This window comes from Cyphomyrmex costatus, unplaced genomic scaffold, assembly GCF_001594065.2.
Source record: "Cyphomyrmex costatus isolate MS0001 unplaced genomic scaffold, Ccosl1.0 scaffold164, whole genome shotgun sequence".
Lineage (NCBI taxonomy): Eukaryota > Metazoa > Arthropoda > Insecta > Hymenoptera > Formicidae > Cyphomyrmex > Cyphomyrmex costatus.
In genome coordinates this window covers 865,131-882,628 of record NW_017275653.1, presented here as the reverse complement: position 1 = coordinate 882,628, position 17,498 = coordinate 865,131, and the positions used below count along the sequence as shown (strand labels likewise).

The 17,498-nt window shown below is 31.9% G+C and overlaps 2 protein-coding genes across 2 annotated transcripts; one reads left to right on the top strand and one right to left on the bottom strand.

Annotated features, from left to right (window-relative positions):
* Nucleotides 1-575: 575 nt before the first annotated feature.
* On the bottom strand, nt 576-6,332 carry LOC108771684 (Myb-interacting protein 120). The gene is made up of 12 exons (XM_018537032.1): nt 6,056-6,332; nt 5,005-5,393; nt 4,612-4,932; nt 4,106-4,330; nt 3,805-4,020; nt 3,588-3,704; nt 3,353-3,490; nt 2,905-3,153; nt 2,261-2,448; nt 1,669-1,912; nt 1,171-1,367; nt 576-1,030 (listed from the first exon to the last, which is right to left on the bottom strand). Exons 2-12 carry the CDS (start codon nt 5,380-5,382, stop codon nt 847-849), a joined length of 2,457 nt encoding a protein of 818 aa, XP_018392534.1. The 5' UTR covers nt 5,383-5,393; nt 6,056-6,332; the 3' UTR covers nt 576-846.
* Nucleotides 6,333-8,504: 2,172 nt separating this feature from the next.
* On the top strand, nt 8,505-15,932 carry Sf3b1 (splicing factor 3B subunit 1). Its single transcript, XM_018536983.1, has 18 exons — nt 8,505-8,532; nt 9,006-9,184; nt 9,372-9,546; nt 9,718-9,797; nt 9,941-10,108; nt 10,481-10,697; nt 10,880-11,284; nt 11,873-12,336; nt 12,428-12,785; nt 12,903-13,195; nt 13,333-13,458; nt 13,561-13,782; nt 13,856-14,038; nt 14,194-14,382; nt 14,553-14,728; nt 14,826-15,098; nt 15,247-15,463; nt 15,546-15,932. The coding sequence occupies exons 1-18, from the start codon at nt 8,505-8,507 to the stop codon at nt 15,702-15,704; spliced, it is 3,912 nt and encodes a 1,303-aa protein (XP_018392485.1). The 3' UTR covers nt 15,705-15,932.
* Nucleotides 15,933-17,498: the final 1,566 nt, after the last annotated feature.

Genomic DNA, 17,498 nt, shown 5'->3' with positions numbered 1-17,498 from the left:
GTATATTTTGAAATATACAAATGAAGTTTATATATTTGTACTATTATTAAATTAAAATACATACCGTAGCAACTGTGATTTAAACCATTATAGGCACTTTTCTATGATTAAATAAACTTATAAAGAAAGGCGTAAATCAATGAAATTTTTGTAATTATATTTTAATTTTAGTATGTAATATATATTATTTTGCAAATATAACGACTATTTCTAAAAATATGCACGAAATGCAACTGATAGACTGTGAAATAAAGTTACGAAATATTTTATCATCTTCTCTGAACACTGTATATTTGTTAAGTGGTAATGATAATCAAGCAATTGAACTGCAAAGTGAGCAGCTATCGCTTCTTGTTTATTAATATGTCATTTACTATATCCTGAAAAAATATATTCCAAATAAAAAATTTCCCATTCATCGGCAAAATAACGTCATTTCTTTTGCCTTATTCACAATTAAATAGTCAAACATGATTTATTTATAAAAACGATGAAAATATTCATTATCTTACGTTGATAATAAATTATAGAACGTCATTTTTTTAGTTAAAGATTGAAGAAAACAATCTGCTCTCATTTATAGTTCATATATGTATATCATTTTCATATACTACTCGGAAGCAATTTACACGTGGAATTGTTCGTCGCATATTCGCTTTAAAAGGCGTTTTAAAGACTAATTTGGTGAGTTTAAAAAGACTTTCCACCAAGACTTCTCGTATTTTATCTTGTGTAATATAATGTCTTTGGTACCAACACACATATATACTATTTTTATTTATATCCAATTCTCATAATTAATAGTGATAGATGAAAATTACAATGCGAATATCGCACGTGCACCTGCTAAGTAGCTTCAGCTTTGTGCGCCGATTCAATAATCTCCCTTAAGCATCGACCAAACTCCTCAATAATGAGACGCTGGGACGTCTCGTCGTCGAACATATTACGTTCCGCTTCTTCTGCTTGCGCCATCAAACATTGACACGTGATCTCCACTACCTTCTCCGTCAGAAAATTAAATGGTTGTCTATAATAAATAAAAAATAAACATAACTTTTAAAATATATAATAAAAATATATGAAATTATGAAACCTACTATCATGCTACGTTCATTGTCTCTAGGTTTCTGAAAAATTACAATATTTGTAAAGAATGTCTTGTCATACCTTGTACCAGTATTGGATATTGCAGGTGGTCTAAATGCCATTTCGGATAGTTGCAACTGCGTCTTATTTAAACTAAGCTTAGTCGTTTTGACTTCGGTTGCTTCCGCTAAATCTTTTAAAAATTTCTTCTGTAAAATTGGATCGACAATATTACGACAGCCTATACACTTGCAATTCTCAGAACATGGAATTTTAGCCTAAAAGAAAAATACATATTTGAATTTCTTTATCAACAAATAGGTATATATATTCAAAACTATTAAATATTATTAAAATGTTTGCATGTAAATTAAATTTTGAACATTTTATATTAAATAAGCAATTACTAAATATATATACATTAGTTACACATTGTTAGAAGGAAATATATAAAATGTAATAAAAGAATAAAAATTAAATTAAAATTAAGTATAATTTGCTGTATTTTTCAGGAATCATGAAAAAGTGTATCTACAAGCTTAATTGTTTGTTAAACAATATCTATATAGTTCAGAATACCTCATAACATTCGCAATAATTTTTAAGACAACCACTACGTTTGCAATTGCAGCCTTTGTTATGTCTCCTTATATCTTCGCCAGTTTCACGACCTTTTCCAATTTTAGGTCGAAAGGCGTTAGGGTTACGTTCCAAGCAGGATTTAATTGCACGCTGTCGTTCTTCTTCGTTACCAAGATTGTTCGAACAATTATTGCAATTGCACATATGACAGAATTCACCGTTTGCAAAGCAATCGCAATAACTATGATATAAATATTTCTATTTAGATTTTATTCAAATAATAAACAAAACTTAAATTAAAACATAAGAATTGCAAGCGGATTGATTCTGTTTTAAAAAGTTTTAATTTTTAATAATTTCTAATGGTTTACTTCGATTAAACTTGCTCAAATTTCAATAATTTTTTAGTAAGAAATATTACGTATATCTTATTGAATATTACTTTTAAAAAGATGCTTTTAACTGTCGCATTGTCAGATATGAAAATAACAAATGAAAGTAAAAATCCAAGGCCTACTAGATAAAAAATATGTTTAAATTAATAATCGAATAAAATTTTATCAAATATTTTTTTAAATAAAATACTTACAGTTTAAGACACTGAGATTTGGTGCAGTTGCATGGTTTTCTTGGCCTGATACCATTCGGCTCTACATTGCTGTAAGTTCCTCTTTGAGAATTTTTTCCATCAATTACGCATAAAGTCGCTGTAGAACTTTGCGAGCTTCCTAAGAGACCTGGCGTTGTTGGAGACTTCAATTTTACTTCATCTGTTGACTATCCAGACAAAATAGCAATATTTTATATAAGTTTTTATAAAATTATGTAATTTAAGATATTCGTATTTTCAAAAAGTATGTGAAAATTAACTGCGGTACTCTCTTTATAAAGATAAAAAATTTCATCTAAATTCAACAAGTCAATATATAATCAAAGTTAGATATTGAACTAATACATATACATATTCATTAAATTAATTTATTTCAGAATTATAATTGTGCGCCGTTACTATCAGACTTTTAATATAATCCATCTGAAATATTAATAATTCCCCTAAAATCTTAAAAAAACTGTAATAAACTTATTATGAAAAATATTACCTCGGCCAAGATTAACAAATTTTTTGGAAGGCTCGAGAAAGACTTAAAGTTTATTTTTCAATTTATTTAATATTAGTACGTAAGAGAAAAAAAAGGCAAGCAAATTGAATGATCACATAAATGGATATTGAACCTGTTGTTGAATATATTGAGCAGGTAGAACAACAATATTCCTAACATTTGGATTGGTTGACAAGACTGCCTGTCCTGATGCTAATTGGCTTAATGCTGATGCAGGAATTGCTACCGTATTCTTCGACTGACCGCCAACAGTTGCTGCAGTAGCAGCCGCCGCAGGTATGAGTAATTTTTGACCACTTGTCAATGTTGCCTTTGGTGCAACAGTTCTCAAAGATTGATTTCCAGTATTTAGTGGTACAACCTGGATAAAAGTCACATAATAAAAAACGTCACTTGCGATATACATTTTAAATAGTAGAAGCATCTAAAATATTGTATAAAGTATTATCTTAATATGGATAAAATTTCTAAAATTAAAAATAAAAAGCATATATATGTTTTTATTTATGTTTTTTATTGTTTGCTGAAAAATTGAGAGATGTTACTGAATTTCCATATACCTTTACAATCTGTTGCTGATTTCCTATTTTCTGACCGATACCTACAGTCTGAAGTGTTGCACTGGCCTTTGATTTGCCCACAGTAACAACATTGGTAGATCCTGTTGAAGGAGTACTAACTAATCTCACATATTGCACCTGAAAGAAATCGTATATTATAATACATGTATACACACGCACACATATTGTACAGTTACAATTAATCAAGAATAAATTATGAAATAATTATATGTACTTGTCTTCCAGACATCTGAATTTGATGAACTTGATTTGATCCAGTCACAATGTTCTGATTAGCAGGTATTCTAATGACTTGTCCACTTCCAAGTACATTGCTAGGTTTCAAAGAACCCTAAAGAAAGAATTTTTATAAAGTATAATTTATCGAGAAATAAATATAATTTTTAAAATGTATAAAAGAATTATTTGGATATAATTCATTATCTTTTCACCTGTCTAATAATCACTTTCTGCGGATTTTGTTGCGTGGATGACTTGGTCGTAACGAATGTAGGTTGCTGATTCGTCGTCGTCGAAGACTTGGCCTGAATATTTACAGTTGGTGCAGGAAGGATTTTTGTAGGTGATTTTACAGTATTTGTTGGTATTATAGTGACTTTTGATTGCTGAGATGTTGAAGACTGTAACAACTTGTTCAGTATCACACTCTATGAAAAGATAAAAGAATACATAACTATTTGTAGTGCAAGATACATATAATTTATGACTTGTATCATATAACTCGAAACAAACCTGCTTTGGAGAAGATGTTGGTAAAATATGTTGTTTGTTGGTAGAGAGTATAGTGCCCATCTGTGCCAATGTTATATTTTTCGTTGGGCTGACATAAGTAGAAGAGGTATTATTAAGAAATTTAATCCCTTGAGCCGATTGATTTTCGCTTTGTGAACTCGTGATGAGAACTTGCTGAGTACCGGATTGTGATTGATTTCCTGTCAATATCATCTTTGTGTATACCTACAAAAAAATATTGTAATTTAATATCTGATACATTATTTTGCTAGATAATATTATTTTACAAGAATAACTCCATGTGAGAATGATTAGTGAGTCTCAAGTTCGATTTTTACAGTATGCTTCGGTTTTATACAAGATTGAAAGATTAAAAAATTAAAATTTTTGAATAAGATACATAATATAAATGTAACCTAATCCGGAAATTCATATTTTATTGCATTTTAAATGTATTATATGACTTTACGAAGGATTCTGAAGATCATAAATTCATAACATCTTACGTTACGCCCTTGCGAGACATTCTGTGTTGTCCGTTTCAACGTAGTTGGCTGCGAAAACTTAACATTCTGCACATTACTAATTGTGATGTTCCCAGAGGCACTAGTTGTTGTGACTGGCTTGGCAGGTTGTGTCCTTAATTGAACAACGCTTCCATCTGCGGATTTTCCAGTGATCAGAGTCTGTGCTAAAGATTGTAACTGTTCAGCTGAAGCTGTCGGAGGATGTGAAATTTTTAAAATTTGGCTGGTACCCTGTCCACTCACAGGTGACACTATCATAATAGACTGGCTTTGTGTGGTTGGACAGATGGTTGGTTTTACCTAAAGAGAAAGTTCTTGTTAATAGGTTATGGCATTTGAGCAGTATGTTAGAATTGTAACTGAAAACATTACCTGGACTGCTGACATTGGTACTCTCTGCACAGTGGGTTTTGTTTGAAATACAATATTCTGGTTGCTTTGATTGGCTAGTGTGTAAATGTGCTCATTCTGCACTTGCTCAGAAATTTCAGTCATCTCCACATCAGGTACTGTCGTATCAGTCTCAACGTTCTCATCAATTACTATCTGCTCATCCGTCATAACTCCCTCCGAGTTTATGCATTCCAGTTCCGCTTGAATATTCGCAAACTCCTCAAAGTCGTTTGATGTATACTGCTCGTTGCCGTGAGATAAACTCAGTGCACTGAGATCGCTATCTCCTAGTGTACGCGAATCCAAAGTCAAGGGTTCTACTAGAGCCCTTGTGTTTTGTCCCTTATTAGTGGACATGACGACAATACCTGAGCAAAAATATCAATGTCATGAAATAATATTCATAGCTTATTCTTATTTTAATAACTTATTGTAAGTAATGTCTTAAAATGCTAATATAGTCTTCTGATTGACTTATGACATTTTAAAATTACTTAAGACAGTCTCAAATATAAAAATCAACTGTAAATACTGGTCCTAATAACATAAATTTACAGTTAAATAAGTCTAATAACAATTGAATATAAAAAATAGTGTTAATAAAAATAAAAATTCCTTTTACAAAATTAAAATAAATACAAAATTGGGAAGTCGTGCAGTGGATTTTACATAACAATCTAAAAAAAGTTAAATAAATTTTTTGAGATTTTTTTTAAGAAACAGGACCGCTCATAAATAAATTAACTAAGTATGAATTAATAAAGTCACTTTCAATATTAAATTTTTAACTTATTTTTTAATTTATTTAGAAACTTGTTATAAAAAAAATTGGCTTCAAAATAAGACAATCTATTGTGATATGAAGAATGCTGAATACCATTCAGATAAATACAGTTAATCGAAATAATAATATAGTAACAATCACATTTACACACACTAGTCTGAAGAAATCCAAATATTTATTGTTTTATCACAAATGCAATTTTGTTTACTTAAACGAACGCAAGATCTACACGCTAATAATAATCACCTCGATTACGCCGCTCGTCGCCGACGTGGTGTGAATTTCAAAATGGTGTGGGAGCAATTTAAATTCGGTCGTGGATGTACTTTTGAAAAGTCGCGGGACGTTCATTCGGTCATTCACCCGAGTGAAGTTCGACACGAGCGTATATTCGAACACGCTGAACGCAGACACAAATTCGAACACGCTGAAGTGAAAAGCGGGACAGAGAGAGGAGGGAAAAAAAATGAAAATAAACCGAGAGTTCGGAGCGCGAAGTCGTCGTGGAACATCAGCGCCATTTCTCGGCGGTACGCGCCATTTTTGCGAGGCAGATTTTCGAGCGCGTATGCGACAGCTCGCTCAAGAGCGGCGTGCCGCGCCAAGCATGATAGGTCCCGGGGCCCGACGCGTGGCACGCCGACGGACGAGATGTCGCGGAGGACGTCGCGCGCGACGGCGCGTAGCTGAGACGGCGCGGAACCTAACCTCAAACGGAGTTTTCGTAGATATCAGTCGCGGGAGGGGGAGGGGGAGGAAAAGGGGACGACTGAGCGGAGTCGAACGGCGAAATCGGGGCTTCGTGGCCAGAGCACGATTCGAATACCGTCTGTCGTTCGAGATCCCCGAAATAAGCGACGTTCCCGGATGGCGGAACGGACTCAGCGTCGCGCGTATTTCGTCGTCCGGCACACACGTACCTGCGCGTTCCTTCGATAGCTCAAATTGTTCAAAATCACGCGCCCACCATTGCTGGCCCACAGTGCATCGCTGTCGCGTGTGAAAATTGCGGCTGGGGAAAACGAATGTTCCGCGCGATAACGCGGTCGATCAAGTTAATCGGGCGGAACGTGCGATGACAGAACGGATGTTATCGTGTGCGACGAATACGGACGGGACGCAGACACGATTTCGCGCACTTTGCTAGTCGTCGCGACATTTCTCGCGCTTACGCGGGCGAAGATTGAACTGGTTGACGAATGACGAGCTGGCGAGCAAGATGGGAAACTCCCTGCGTATCGTTGGACGCGACACCGTGGCGTCATCTGGCTAATGGCACGGGAGATCAATCACAATGGTGGCGCGCGGCGGTTCAAATTCGTTTACATGAAAATTGATCTTATACAATAAAGTCAACTTTAACCTGTTATAAAAATAAAATTTTGCTAAATAAACATTATAGACTAAGATGGTAAACTTATTATGTATTAAATAATACTATACAACGTTACAGAATTTCAATAAAAATCGTAATCTAAAATAAATTTACATCACTTTCGATCTACCAATCTTTAATGATATATTGGAGGAAAAGAATGTTTCTACAATAAGCTTACATTAAATATCAATTAGTAAGATTATTTGCGATCATAATTTCCGTGTTCGTGCTGTCATTTGTCTAATCATTTGTGTTTTAATATGGAGCATCCTTAGGAAGTTTATTACTTCTATTACAAACTAATAATATTAATTTTATATGAAATATGTATTAACATATTAAAAATGCACGTTGTTATCTTATATAATATGATTTATTATACATTAAAACTTTATTAAAAATTGTGTTGTTTTATTTTAGATATATCATTTTATATTAATAAGAGTAAAAAATTATAAAACCAAATGCGCAAAGAAAAAATAAAAAAAGTAACTAAGATTTTGAATCTACAAGTAGAATTATATATACTTTAAATTTATTTATCAACATAAAAGTATTTAAAAATTCGTTAAATATTCAATTAAATATAAAAGAAATATTTTTAACGACAGCACCAACGATGTACTGTTAAAATCCGAAAAAATAAAGATCCGACATACTTACGAAAGTTTGTGTCCCTTAATTTAGGCTATTTAAATTGAGAAACTGGTAATGCAGTACAAAGTTTATGATTTATTAAATAAACATGTATGTGCGTTTAAAATTTAATATTTTTTATTTAACATTGTTATTACAATATATATTATCGTCCAAGTTTGATTATCAATAGAGATGATAACTGTAACAAAAAAATTATAATTTTGCAACAATATATAAGATATAACAAGTATGTAACAGATATACAAGTATGTATATTTATTTATGCAGTATTTATATAATAAAAATTATAAATTTCATGATATATATATATATATATATTAGCCAAATATTTTTGTTAATAATTGCAAATTCATATTAGTTGTGGATGTCAGCGTTTCTCAATCATCTCCAAATACTCGGAATCCTTTTAATGAAGACGAAAATTTGCCCAGGTTTGATAACTTTTAATGGTATCTCTTCGGTGACGACTGCAAATTCATAATTTTGCCGCGCAATTGCGCACATAATTAAATAACTTCAGCTGCCGACTGAGTGCAGCACCTACGCGTCAGCAGATTCAGTGCGTCATCTTGTCAACAGCAATCCGACGTATTGCTGGATCGGCGTGTCTCTGAGTGCATTTCGCTGTGTCCATCGTTTACTGGGTCTTTCATCACGATGGACTCGATTCCGAGGACGCATAAAGGTTTCCCTCTTCGCTTAATATTGACTTTCGTTAATCACGTTCATGCAAACATTAATGTGAAATAAGTATCAGCTGAAAACGAGCGTCTGTCTAAACGCAGTTAACACGCTCGTTTCGCTCTGCCCAATGACAACTGTGCTTTTAACAGTATATAAACAATAATTCTGTCAGTGAATTATTATTATTATAGTTAACGTGATGCTTGGAGTATTCTTTACACTTTAGATTGAACGTCGAATATTTTTGAGATACGAAGTGTCAGCGATTTAAATTATCGAACCATCAATCGAACAAACGACTTTGCGTCGTGACTATTAATTTTTTACATACATGTTGTTTTATTTCGTATCTTAACTCATCAGCACTTACAATATCTTATCCTATTGAATCTATATATTTTTACTTATTATTACATATCTTTACTCTTATTACTACATTTTAATATTATGTTTTTGTATTAATTTGTATTGCAGACATCGAGGCGCAGATCAGAGAGATACAATCGAAGAAGAAGGAGTTGTTGAGTGCAGCAACTGAGAAGGAGCAGGTTGCTTTGGGAAAAACTGGTTTCTATGATCAGGATATATATGATAGTAGCAACAATAAATTTGATGGCTATGTTACATCAATTGCAACAAATGATGAAATTGAGGTACATTATTGTAATGTCTTTTAAAATATATTTATAGTTTTTAATTAGCAAATTTTACTACTATTAACAATATTTTTTATTCATTCCTCTTTTTTTAAAATGAAGTTTATATTACAAAACATAGTTTGTAAAATTTATGTAGGTGAATCAAACTTTTATAGTTTATTTAGATTTTGTTTATATATAGGATTATGATCCATTTGCGGACAAACGATTACCCACCTTAATTGATAGAGAAGAGAAGGATTATGATCCATTTGCGGATAGACGACGACCTACCATAGCTGATAGGGAAGATGAATATAGACAGAAAAGACGTAGAATGATCATTTCTCCTGAACGTGTTGATCCTTTTGCTGAAGGTTGGTATAATTTTTTTGTAACTTGAACTTTAAATTGGCTGCAGTAATGAAATAATAAAAAAACTATTAATTAGTTAGACAAACATATTAAATTATTGTTATGTATGTGCATATATTTTGCTTATTCAAGTTGTTAACTTAAAAATTATAATCAATTTCTTTTAATTATAGGTGGTAAAACACCTGATATTGGTTCTAGAACATATACTGAGATTATGCGAGAGCAGATGCTTAAAGGTGAAGAGACAGAAGTATGTTCAATTTTAATATTATATTTGTTGAATACAATGTACACAAAAAATATAAGAAATATTTGAAAGATAAATATATTAAATATATTTTTAATCACACACACATACAAGCGTTTTAATATATATTTTGTATTTTCACACAGCTGAGAAAAAGATTAGCAGAAAAGGCAAAGGATGGCACTTTGAAAGCTAACGGCGAGCCTAAACCAGCTCCCAAAAAAAGAGGTCGTTGGGATCAAACTGATGATACTCCAGTGCAGAAAAAATTATCTGGTGCTTCAGCAACACCTACTTCTTGGGACAATGCAGATGTATGTTTGTCATGTTATTTTCACAATGCCTTAATTTTTTTATTTAAATTTATTATTTGAAATTGCAAATATCTTTAGAAAAACATCGACATTGATTGCATTTAAAGAGTGCACTATGTCTCAGTGCTATCATTTTATCTTTATTATTGATTAGAAATTTTTTAAAATGAATAGAATGACGCGATAGTGCTGATAGCGCGCTTCTCGAACGGAGTTATTGTTTTATAAATTATTTTATCATTTAGCGATTCTATTTCCCACACGCTTATTTACTCCTATTTTACTTCATTTAATTTGATATAACATTTTAATATTAAAGTGTCATCTAAATTCAATTTTTTCCTTTTGTTATAAACATTCTTTATACTGCAGGTAACACCAGCTGCTATTAGATGGGACGAAACTCCAGGTCATGGCAAAGGAGCAGAGACTCCTGGAGCTACTCCTGGAGTTAGTACGAGGATGTGGGATGCTACACCGGCACATGCGACGCCAGGAGCTGTGACTCCAGGCAGAGAGACACCTTCTCATGAAAAAGCTGTCACGAGTCGAAGAAATCGTTGGGATGAAACTCCAAAAACTGAAAGAGGTATTGAATTGCATTACTTTGCTACAAATAACTATAAAAATAATTGTAAATATAATTATAAGATTATCGGTACTAATTTTTATGATACAAATTTTGTATAATCAAGAAATATAACATATAAGTACATCAACATAAATATATAAATATATGCATAATACAAATACATATTAATTTTATTTTAGAAACACCTGGACACAACAGCGGTTGGGCGGAGACTCCGAGAACTGATCGAGTTGCTGGGGACTTGATACAGGAAACTCCAACACCTTCGGCGAGCAAAAGACGAAGTCGATGGGATGAAACGCCATCGAATCAAACGCCAGGCTCAATGACACCACAAACTCCGGCGACACCTCTTGCAACGCCCCATCAAACGACAATATTGACTCCAAGTGCCGTCACGCCGACAGGACCCAAGGCAATGGGTTTGGCCACGCCAACCCCAGGACATTTGATGTCTATGACTCCCGAACAACTGCAAGCATATCGTTGGGAACGCGAGATAGATGAACGAAATAGACCCTTGTCTGATGACGAGTTGGACGCTCTATTTCCTCCTGGATATAAAATTTTGCAGCCTCCAGCAGGTAAGACAGGAATATAAGATCAATATTTTTCTAGCACTTTTATCTATACTATCTAATATTTTAAAAATATATAATTCTTGATATATGGTATAATTTATATCTATAAATAATAATGTAAATATATTACTCCATATATTATAATATACTTATAATCTTGATAATTTAAGGAATTAGGCGGCTGATAACAATTTCTTAGTAGTTGTATTGCTGATTCATCTCAAGGTTTATTATGTGAGATGGATAAAGATTAAAAGTTATACATATCTTATTATCTTATAATCGTCTATTAAATTGAAAAAGACTGTACGAGTCAAAACATTATAAATGTTACCTAAAATATATTGATTAGCATTATTTTTATATAAAACCTTTTGCTTGTATAATAATAATTTTACTTATAAGTGCATTATCGAACGTATTATATCTTTGTTTATATAATTCTTGGTTTTGAAGAAAGTAAAATGCTGAAACTTCTAAAATTCCTAAAAATCTTAGAGAATCTTTACAATTATCAAAATTATTTTATGAAATAGGAAAATTGAATATATGAATTTTGAAATATATATATGCGTAATTGTACTTTTTCAGGATATATACCTATTCGCACACCTGCTAGAAAGCTCACTGCAACGCCTACGCCTATCGCCGGTACACCTCAGGGTTTTTTCATTCAAACGGAAGACAAGAGCGCCAAATATGTGGATAATCAACCGAAAGGCAATTTGCCATTTATGAAACCAGAAGATGCTCAATATTTTGATAAGCTGCTTGTCGATGTGGACGAGGAAACGTTGAGTCCTGAAGAGCAAAAAGAAAGAAAAATCATGAAATTACTTTTAAAGATAAAAAATGGAACTCCTCCAATGCGTAAAGCCGCTTTGAGACAAATCACCGATAAGGCAAGAGAATTTGGTGCTGGACCGTTATTCAATCAAATCCTTCCACTTCTCATGTCACCTACCCTAGAGGATCAGGAACGTCATTTACTGGTCAAAGTGATTGATCGTATTCTATATAAATTGGACGATTTAGTGCGACCGTATGTACATAAGGTAATTATTTTTGTTTTTGCATCAACAATTATCTGTTATTTTACGTCATATTTGTTTTACTTCGTTTTTATTTTAATTGCTCTCTGTTTAGATTTTAGTTGTTATCGAACCTCTACTTATCGATGAAGACTACTATGCTCGTGTTGAAGGCAGAGAGATTATTTCTAACTTGGCAAAAGCTGCAGGATTGGCTACAATGATTTCCACAATGAGACCAGATATTGATAACATCGATGAATACGTGCGTAACACGACAGCAAGAGCATTTGCGGTTGTTGCATCCGCCCTCGGAATTCCTTCGCTTCTTCCGTTCTTAAAAGCCGTTTGTCGCAGCAAGAAGTCCTGGCAAGCACGACATACTGGTATCAAGATCGTACAACAAATAGCTATTCTAATGGGTTGTGCTATTTTACCACATTTGAAGAGCTTGGTGGAAATTATAGAGCATGGTAAATTTGAAGTTAATGCATATACCATTATTTTACCTTTTTTATTTCCATAGATTTTAATTATTATATATTTATATTTCTTTTTTGAAAAAATAAACACGGCATGAAATATTATAGGTTTAGTGGATGAACAACAAAAGGTACGAACCATTACTGCATTAGCCATTGCTGCGCTGGCCGAAGCAGCAACACCATACGGTATCGAAAGCTTCGACTCTGTGCTAAAACCGCTGTGGAAAGGCATTCGTACACACAGAGGAAAAGGTTTAGCAGCGTTTTTGAAAGCTATTGGTTATCTTATTCCTCTGATGGATGCAGAATATGCAAATTACTATACTAGGGAAGTAATGTTAATCCTTATACGTGAATTTCAATCTCCCGATGAGGAAATGAAAAAAATTGTATTGAAGGTAAGGTTTCACTTATCGTACAAATATATAATAATATCGTTATAAATTTTGTATAATACTATAGTTTATAAATTAATCATCATATTATACTGAGTATGTTTTCTAACTTTCTATATAAATTACGTTTTTAAAAACAGGTAGTCAAACAATGTTGTGCAACAGATGGTGTGGAAGCTCAATATATAAAGGATGAAATCTTGCCTCACTTCTTTAAACATTTTTGGAACCATCGTATGGCACTGGATCGCAGAAATTACAGACAGGTAATGGAAAAATATTTTTGATAATCCTACGAATAAATTTTTAATTACGTACGTAACACAAAATATAGTATTATAAATAATACAATAATTATAAAATTGCAGCTTGTGGATACAACAGTAGAAATAGCTAACAAAGTGGGTGCATCAGAGATTATTAATAGAGTAGTGGATGATTTAAAGGATGAAAATGAACAATATAGAAAAATGGTGATGGAAACAATTGAGAAAATAATGGGTAACTTAGGAGCAGCGGATGTCGATTCGCGTCTAGAAGAGCAACTTATTGATGGAATTTTATATGCTTTTCAAGAACAGACTACTGAGGTTTGTTGAAAATCTAATTATATATAATTATAAATCATTAATTGACATACTAATTCAAACGTTTGATTTATAGGATGTCGTCATGTTGAATGGTTTTGGTACTATTGTGAATACATTAGGGAAAAGAGTAAAGGCATATCTTCCTCAAATATGTGGTACAATATTGTGGAGATTGAATAACAAATCTGCAAAAGTCAGACAACAAGCTGCGGATCTTATTTCGCGCATCGCGGTAGTTATGAAGACTTGTCAGGAGGTAAGAATGCATTTTTTTTTTAATTTCTTGATTAATATAACGTAATATTTAATGAGTAAAAAGTATTCAATAAATACATTTAATAAATATATAAAGATAAAAAATATAATAAGACAATAAAAATAAAATTTAATATAAACATGTGATATTTCTAGGAAAAACTGATGGGACATTTAGGTGTTGTTCTATACGAGTATTTAGGCGAGGAATATCCAGAAGTACTAGGTAGCATTTTGGGAGCATTGAAAGCCATTGTTAATGTCATAGGAATGACAAAGATGACGCCACCCATTAAGGATTTGTTACCAAGGCTTACACCGATCTTAAAAAATAGACATGAAAAGGTGAAATTTGTATATATATCGGGTTGTATACAATTTCACATAAATTATTTATTAAATATAAAAGCAAATTCTCTTAAAATAGTTTAAAATTTAATGTTTTAAATGTGTATATATTTTTTTAATTGTTTTAATATTCTGTCAAATTTAATTTGTTATTAATATTGTTGTAGGTACAAGAAAATTGTATTGATCTTGTGGGTAGAATCGCAGATCGAGGTCCCGAGTATGTTTCCGCTCGAGAATGGATGAGGATATGCTTCGAATTGCTGGAACTACTGAAAGCTCATAAAAAAGCTATTAGAAGAGCAACGGTAAATACGTTTGGCTACATTGCCAAAGCTATTGGGTAAGTCTTATTAATAATTATATATATACATATATATAAATGTTTTTATATTTTTACATACAAATATTTATATATTCCTTGTATTTTGATCAAACAGACCGCACGATGTCTTAGCAACGCTTCTAAATAACTTAAAAGTACAAGAACGTCAAAATCGTGTTTGTACCACAGTCGCAATTGCTATCGTTGCTGAGACCTGCAGCCCTTTTACAGTGCTACCTGCGCTAATGAACGAATACAGAGTACCCGAGCTAAACGTGCAAAATGGAGTATTAAAATCCTTATCATTTTTGTTCGAATATATCGGCGAGATGGGTAAAGATTATATTTACGCTGTCAGTCCATTGCTAGAAGATGCACTTATGGACAGGTAGGTCTCCAAATATTGCATTAATTCTATTGCGATTATATAATTTATTTTTTGTTAAAAACTTTTCTATTAAATTTAGAAATTTGTTTAGTTTCTCTATCATTAAATTATTTCTGATCAATTTTTTTTCTTTTTTATGATTTATCAGAGACCTAGTACATAGGCAGACCGCCTGTGCCGCAATTAAGCACATGGCATTAGGTGTTTACGGATTTGGTTGCGAAGATGCGTTAATACATTTATTAAATCACGTATGGCCGAATGTTTTCGAGACCTCGCCGCATTTAGTCCAAGCGTTTATGGATGCTGTAGATGGATTGCGCGTTGCGCTTGGACCGATCAAAATTTTGCAGTATACACTACAAGTACGTGATTATCTTAATTGCGTAAACACACGTATCTTCTAGCGGTCAACCAGTGTCAAATTTATTTTTTTTTGTATTACAGGGTTTATTTCATCCAGCCCGTAAAGTTCGTGACGTTTATTGGAAGATATACAATTCTCTTTACATTGGTGGACAGGATGCTCTCGTGGCTGGTTATCCTCGCATTATGAACGATCCAAAGAACCAATATATTAGATATGAATTGGATTACGTATTGTAATAGAGAACTAGCGGCAATAAGACAGTTCTAAGGTTCTTATATATCTATAAGTATCCCTATTAAAAGCTCATCGTTATAAAGATGAGTTCGAACGAATTTTAAGAGTTTCTTTTGGAATTTCTACGAAATTCGCACTTAGAGTGAGAAAGGTTTAATATTCCAGGATATGTTTGGGACAACTACATGCGTCATGCCGTCATTTCGGATGTCTAATAAAAAAAAAAACAAGATGTATTATCTTACATTTAATTTATATGTGTAGATATTGTTTTAATGTCGATTTTGAAAACATGGAAATGTCGATACATAATGAAAACATGCCGAGTTGTATTCTGCTACTGTAGATTGTAATTCTTTCAATTCTAGATTTATTGGAATTAAAATTTTGTGAACTCTGAATTCTGTGGACATGGATTTTTATCAATGTTTAGAGATTTTGGGGATCTTAGATTTTTCAAATTCTAGGTACTATAAATACTAAGTTTTTGGGGATCTCAATTTAAAAAACTATTCTAAATTTTGAGTTCTGTTAATTTAAGCTATTTAACAGAAAAATTTATTATTGACACTCTTTTCGAGCAATTTAATTTGCTAATGCAATTTATCAGTTTATTATTTCTATCATTTGATCAAATATAATATTGTTTATAATATAATGACTTGATGTAGATACTCACGAAATAGAGGGGGGGGGGATAAAGCAGAAATATAAAAACGAATTTTTATAACTTGTATATTAGTAAATAATACAAATATGCTTGTCTAAGTATTTCTTTGACATTTTGTACACATTAGATTTCGTGAGTTATATTATTTCTATGAGTACTAATATTACTTAGCAAGAATGTAATATTGCTTTTGACTGATAAGCACAAATATCATCAAATAAAAAAACCATATTGTAAATAATGATTTCCTTGTATTTTTTGTTAAAAAAAATCACATTAATTATAAAGAAAATATACCACATGTATGTAGAAACTAAATAAATGGTTTCTTATTGAAAAGGATTTTTGGAAATGAGAGAAAATATAGGCATAAATTATTTTAGTAGTTTTTATTGGTTGATCACAAATATACATAAATTGTTGCATGTTTATCATTTTATATATTTTCTAACTTTCTTTTAATGACTTTTACTTAAAAGGGATAAATATGTTGGAGATGCCTATATTGTTTCAATTGTCTTAAAAGTTTTTCTAATAGGTTAAAAAAGTGAAGAGTATAATAATTAAAAATATAAAAACCAATTGTAAAAAATTAATTTTTTACATTTATACATACATACATCATATATTACTGCATCCACATAAAATCGTAAATCCATAGATTGCTAGATTCACTGGATTTATATATATATTAATATATGTTATTATATATAGACTTCTCTATTCATGTCTAAATAAATTCATAAATTCGTGGACGTTTTAAATATCATTTATAAATTTTCTTGGAGAAACCTTCTTTTCTTACAAATGTTTAATTATCTTTGTTTTTGAAACAGTGTTCAATATCTTGTAGACATATCAATTACTTTGTAGAAATTTAGGATCAAATAAGATTACAAATATGTCATATTATATAGATATTTAAAAACACCTGTACTTACAAACAATCTCTCTCTCCCTTTTTTCTCTCTCTCTCTCTCTCTCTCTCTCTCTCTCTCTCTCTCTCTCTCTCTCTATTCACAATTACTAGATTCATAAATATAAAATCCGCACGCGTTATGAATAAATTTCTTGTACTGATTTATATAATACATATTAGGCTAATAGATTTAGCAACTTATGGATT

Excerpts from the sequence above, each read along its gene's own strand:
- Sf3b1 (XM_018536983.1), top strand. The coding sequence starts at position 8,505 with ATGGACTCGATTCCGAGGACGCATAAAG. Across the intron at positions 13,196-13,332 it reads TGAAAAAAATTGTATTGAAG|GTAGTCAAACAATGTTGTGC; the intron begins GTAAGGTTTCAC and ends TTTTAAAAACAG. Across the intron at positions 15,464-15,545 it reads TTTTGCAGTATACACTACAA|GGTTTATTTCATCCAGCCCG; the intron begins GTACGTGATTAT and ends TTTGTATTACAG.
- LOC108771684 (XM_018537032.1), bottom strand. The coding sequence starts at position 5,382 with ATGTCCACTAATAAGGGACAAAACACAAGGGCTCTAGTAGAACCCTTG. Across the intron at positions 3,154-3,352 it reads ATCAGCAACAGATTGTAAAG|GTTGTACCACTAAATACTGG; the intron begins GTATATGGAAAT and ends ACTTTTATCCAG. Across the intron at positions 1,368-1,668 it reads ATTATTGCGAATGTTATGAG|GCTAAAATTCCATGTTCTGA; the intron begins GTATTCTGAACT and ends TTTTTCTTTTAG.